This window comes from Octopus bimaculoides, chromosome 1 (assembly GCF_001194135.2).
Source record: "Octopus bimaculoides isolate UCB-OBI-ISO-001 chromosome 1, ASM119413v2, whole genome shotgun sequence".
Lineage (NCBI taxonomy): Eukaryota > Metazoa > Mollusca > Cephalopoda > Octopoda > Octopodidae > Octopus > Octopus bimaculoides.
Genome location: NC_068981.1, coordinates 156,699,520 through 156,705,004, shown reverse-complemented (window position 1 = coordinate 156,705,004; position 5,485 = coordinate 156,699,520). Strand labels below are relative to the sequence as shown.

Here is a 5,485-nt window from a genome sequence, read left to right as displayed (position 1 = left end):
ATAATAATAATAATAATAATAATAATAATAATAATAATAATAATAATAATAACATCGAAAAATACCTTAAGAATGAGAACCCAGGTTCGAAATTTCTCCAAGACACCTGATGAAGGCTGGAGGGTATACCAGCCGAAACGTTGTGTTAACAAGCAAGATGAGGACAAATATCCGTCAAATGTACATAATGTAAATAATGTACATAATTCCTCATCTCTTAAATATAGAACTGAAAAATGAGATCAGTTCTCAAAATTAAGGTGAGAGAGTGAATTTTTTCCTTTTTTTTTTTGTTTCCTGTAGTTTATGAGATGAAGGGATTAGGTAATTAATTGTTGTTACTTGTTTTATCGGACATCGGACTATAAAGTGCTAAATTCACAAATAAATGTTTTTAAACCACAATAATTTTTTAATTTTAAATTTAAAAAGTAGCTAAAACAAAAATAATTTTTGATTCAAATGCTTTTAGAAAGTAAATGCAATTTTAAAAAAGTTAAGCTAAGTAATAGAAGGAATGCAGCGGTATGAAGAAATAGAAGTAACATATAAACTTACCAGTTCCACGAACTTAGAACTATCTGAAAATAGAAGTAACACATACAGATTATTTTGATCACATTCCATATCATGCTTTTATTCATGTGACATTTCAATACAATAATATTTATTTTTCCAGTCAGCTTCAGCTGACACTGACACTTATATACAAGGAAAGTACACAGGAGTGAATTTCTGTTTATTTCCATCAGTAGGCATGAAACATAATATTTATGCTTGTTAATAATGCCGTTTGTTCTCTTTTTTTTTCTCCAAGAACGTAAGTAAAATGCATGTATGTGGGAAAAATATAGCTTCAATGATCAAATAAAACCAACTCGGCTCATAGAGTTTTTAGCTTAAGCAATTTAAAATTAAGACTGGAAACATTTTCTGAATAAATTCAATGTCTAAAGTTATCAGTTAATGCTTAATGTAAACTCGTGATATTCACTGTTTTCAAGAATCATTTCTCGCGAATGAAAGAAGAAAAGAGTATCAATCGGGAATCTAATCTAACTCGTAGACTAAGGTTACTGAGAGCTTATCTTTGATTATTGACTCACTGTGATAAATACATTAATTTATCACTTAACTACACAGTGATAAATATATAGAAGATGCAGATGGGATTCTGTGATATTTACGCCCCTTTCAACAGAGGTATTGCTTCATCTCTGAAGAATAAACTATCATGAAGAAATGACGTGAAAGAGCTTTCTTTTGATTGCTACTTAATTTGTATTTATTGGGTGATACTTCAATTAACATTTGACTTTATATAACATAAAAACAAACATTTGTAAGTGTGTGTATGCGTGTGTGTGTGTGTGTGTATGAGTGTGTATGCGCGTCGTATTTATTGTATTATATTTTTACTTAAAAACAACTAGCACTCCATCGGTTACGACGATATGGGTTACAATTCATCCGATCAACGAAGCAATCTGCTCGTGAAATTAACATGCAAGTGGCTGAGCACTCCAGAGACACGTGCATCCTTAATATAATTCTCATGGAGATTCCGTGTGATATAGAACGTAACAAGGCTGACCATTTGAAATACAGGTACTATTCAATTTCGCAAGCTGAGTGAACTGGAGCAATGTGAAATAAAGTATCTTTCTCAAGAACACAACGCGCCTAATTGGGCAGCATATCGACATAAATTATGTTAGCATGTGAAGCCTCATTAAAAAGAAAAGATTGTCCACAGCGAAATCCGTGAGAATCCAAATCATTACAAAACATAGGATTGGACATGCATAATGGATACCACAGAGAAGAATGTCCAAGCAGTTCTTGTACTCTGAATTTACAAAATGACATCACCTAGGAGTACACTAAAAAGCACTCTATGTAACTCCATTAAAAAATTCACGTTCTTATTCAAAATACAACCTAACAATTTTTTAAAAAACTATCAAAAACAGAGAAGTTGAAAACTATATGTACAGAAGCACGTATAAAGAGGAGCTGTTGATGAACATATTCCACATTATTCCAGATTCTTTACAAAAACACTCTTTAGTCATTTTTATGAAACAGATTTATTCTAATATTTTATTGAAATATAATGGCAATGAAATTATGAACGCAATATATTTTAGTTATATTTACCTGGATTAACTGTTGTTTCAACTGTAAGATAAGTTTCATTCTGTTTAAAAACTTCGAACGTTAATATTTCATCCTCTGTAGTTTTATACATCGTAACACTGATGTTGTTACCCTTGCCGAAAACAAAATTTCTTGGGACCAAAATCATATAGTGCCCTTCATCTCTGCAATAAAAAGAATTCAATCATTGTTCACAAAATATTTATGCTACTTTCTATCCATCATATAGATATATATTTAGCATTCGTTCACCAAATATTTTTGACCTTGTGCCTAAATAAGAAATCTATTTAGAATATTGAAAGTAGTGTACAGTCTCAAAAACATATATTTATACATTTATCTATTTATTTATTTTTGATCTGTTGTAGAATTTTGTGAAAATAGTAAAGATAAAGATCTACAGAAAACTACAATTGAACAAATAATCCAAATCATACAGCGTCGAGAGCAGTATCTCTTACCTAGTGAAAACGTTCGTCTACTAAATGTAACTTTTCTGATTTGCTATGACCGAAATCAGCAGAAAAAATGAATGATTTAATTATTAATTTTACCACGCTGATGATGCTTGCATTGATATATATATATATATATATATATATACCTTAAAATCCACACTCCGTGCGGACTTTAAGCTGGCTCCTGCGGAGGGTTAATTGGGCCTGCGACCCCAAACTAAAGAGAATAACAATGGTAAAGCGTTTATTGGTACCCTATCATCTCAAATTTTTATCACAGAGTATCACATTTAAATAATTTTTAGTATCACTGTGACATTTGGCGATCACATTAAAGTAACATGATAAGCAACATTCTTGGTTTTGCCATTTGGTGTGAGTATGAAGAGATTGTTGCTTGGATAATATAATTGAAAAAGAAAGAAATCACAACAAAGCATCAAGTTATCCCGTGTTTCCTTTCTCTAAAAATTAGGGATTTGAACTAAATTAAATACAAACTAATAATTCTTTTAAAGACTGACACTGGCATGTTTGTCTGTATGGTTAAAATTTTCGCTTCACAATTACGTGGCTTCAGGTTCGATGTCATTGGGCAGTACTTCGAAAAAGTGACGCCTACTGCTGTCACAGGTCGCTCAAAATCTTGTGATTGATCTTTGATGGGTGCAAAGCATGTATGAAAGCCTGTCGGTGGAAGCTTTCTTATTCTCTAATAGTAAGTAGCCTTAATCTATTGCCCTGCTTTACACCACCATAGTTTGAGTATTGAATGCCATTAGTGTTAGAAATAATTATTTCATTGAAATCGATTCTAATGTACAATTGGTTGATTATTTTATGAATCTTATATCCTAAATAAGTGACAATGGCTGAAATGTCGAACTCAACAGATTTTTTAGTTAGTATGGTGATATTAAGAGAAAAAGAATTTCGTTCGACTCTCAACTGTTAGCACCATCTCCGTCGCCTTCACAAAGACAAATACACTTTCCTCTTTTGTTGTTGTCGTCTTTCTCTCAGATTTTTTTCCTTATACATGAAAGATTTCGCCATTTTTTAAGATTGACTTCAAATTTTGGCACAAGGCCAGTAATTTCGCTGAGAGATAAGTCTACTACAACGATCCCAAAGCTTATTTTATACTTATTTTATCGACCCCGAAAGGATGAAAAGCAAAGTCGACCACGGTGGAATTTGAACTCAGAACTTAAAGACGGACGAAATAACGCTAAGCACTTTGCCCAGTATGCTAACAATTCTGCCAACTCGCCGCCTTAGCCACCTTTTAAGATTAATGGGTAGATATTGTCTGCTAAAACATAGTTTATATTGGTTGATTGATAACATGAACTGTACTGATTTATCCTTAATCATACATTTAAAGCACTTCTACAAAATTAAGATGAGTAGGTATTGTATGGATATTTATAAGTTCCAGATATTAGAACGTTGAATGTTGAAAGAATAGTATCATTCGCAAATACTAGCACTTGATAGATGGAAATAATGTGTTAAGGGAAAAGAAAAAGTGATAAAAAGTTTGATAAATACGTTTCATCTGCTTGCGCATTTGCAAATAGGGCTATGGACAAAGCCCATAAAAAAGCTAGTTTCATTTTCATATTTCTCACTGAAAATTAAAAAGGAAAGAAGAAAGAATACAAAAATTAACTCGGCTTTCTGAATAATCGTCCAAAAATGAAACAACACAATACTGTTTAGAAGAAGATCTAAAAGTAAAATAAACAGAGGCGTAGGAGTGGCTGTGTGGTAAGTAGCTTGCTTACAAACCACATGGTCCCGGGTTCAGTCCCACTGCGTGGCATCTTGGGCAAGTGCCTTCTACTATAGCGTCGGGCCGACCAATGCCTTGTGAGTGGATTTGGTAGACGGAAACTGAAAGAAGCCTGTCGTATATATGTATATATATATATGTATGTGTGTATGTGTTTGTATGTCTGTGTTTGTCCCCCCAACATCGCTTGACAACCGATGCTGGTGTGTTTATGTCCCCGTAACTTAGCGGTTCAGCAAAAGAGACCGAAAGAATAAGTACTAGGCTTCCAAAGAATAAGTCCTGGGGTCGATTTGCTCGACTAAAGGCGGTGCTCCAGCATGGCCACAGTCAAAAGACTGAAACAAGTAAAAAAGAGTAAAAGAGAGAAGAATTGAAATAAATGAGTAACAAGGACGTTTAATTAATAAGAATGTAATTTAGGTCAAATACAGAGAAGTCAAGGTTTATGAGGGTCGAGATGAAATTCTGATAAAAGGAAAAAGTTTTAAGGACACTTGTAATGATAAAATAGAAATGAAAACCATATCTTTACTAAAGATCTATCGTAGAAGGTTATTTTTATTGTTGCTTAATGACAAGTTGACCTCGATCGAGCAGACATGTAACCAAGGGTGTTTCAGTTATAGCCATCCTGTATTTCTTGTAAATAAGGGACCATATTAGCAGAGCTGATATAGTATTGGATTAGCAATTCAAAACTAATATATACTAGCAGAAATACCCGGCGTTGCCCGGGTTAAAGAGAATAATGAAATCTAAAAACGCCGTCTAGACTACGCATCATCTTTATATATAGAGATGTATATACACACACGCACCCAAACACACGTATATATATGTATATCAATATAAATATATGAAAGTCAATGAAGTTTCGTAAAAGAAGGTGATCATGTACATACTTTCTTGCTGTTGTGATTATAACACCTCGTTGTAAACAATGTTCCTTGTTTTCCCTTGTGGAGCATATACAAATAGGTATTTTTTGCTGCCCACTCTTGAGCAGCCAACATACAGTTGTCCATGTGAGAAGCAGGGCTCTTCCAAGAGAAGACCAGCTACA

The 5,485-nt window shown here is 33.3% G+C and overlaps 1 protein-coding gene across 1 annotated transcript in view; it reads right to left on the bottom strand.

Moving 5' to 3' along the window:
• LOC106871417 (CD109 antigen) overlaps positions 1-5,485 on the bottom strand; it is a 74,905-nt gene that overhangs the window by 59,981 nt on the left and 9,439 nt on the right. Inside the window, exons 2-4 of the mRNA XM_052970604.1 lie at positions 4,176-4,254; positions 2,161-2,324; positions 559-581 (exon numbers count right to left, since the gene is read on the bottom strand). Coding sequence (XP_052826564.1) covers positions 559-581; positions 2,161-2,324; positions 4,176-4,246 — 258 coding nt within the window. The 5' untranslated portion in view covers positions 4,247-4,254. The remainder of the gene's footprint in view (positions 1-558; positions 582-2,160; positions 2,325-4,175; positions 4,255-5,485) is intronic.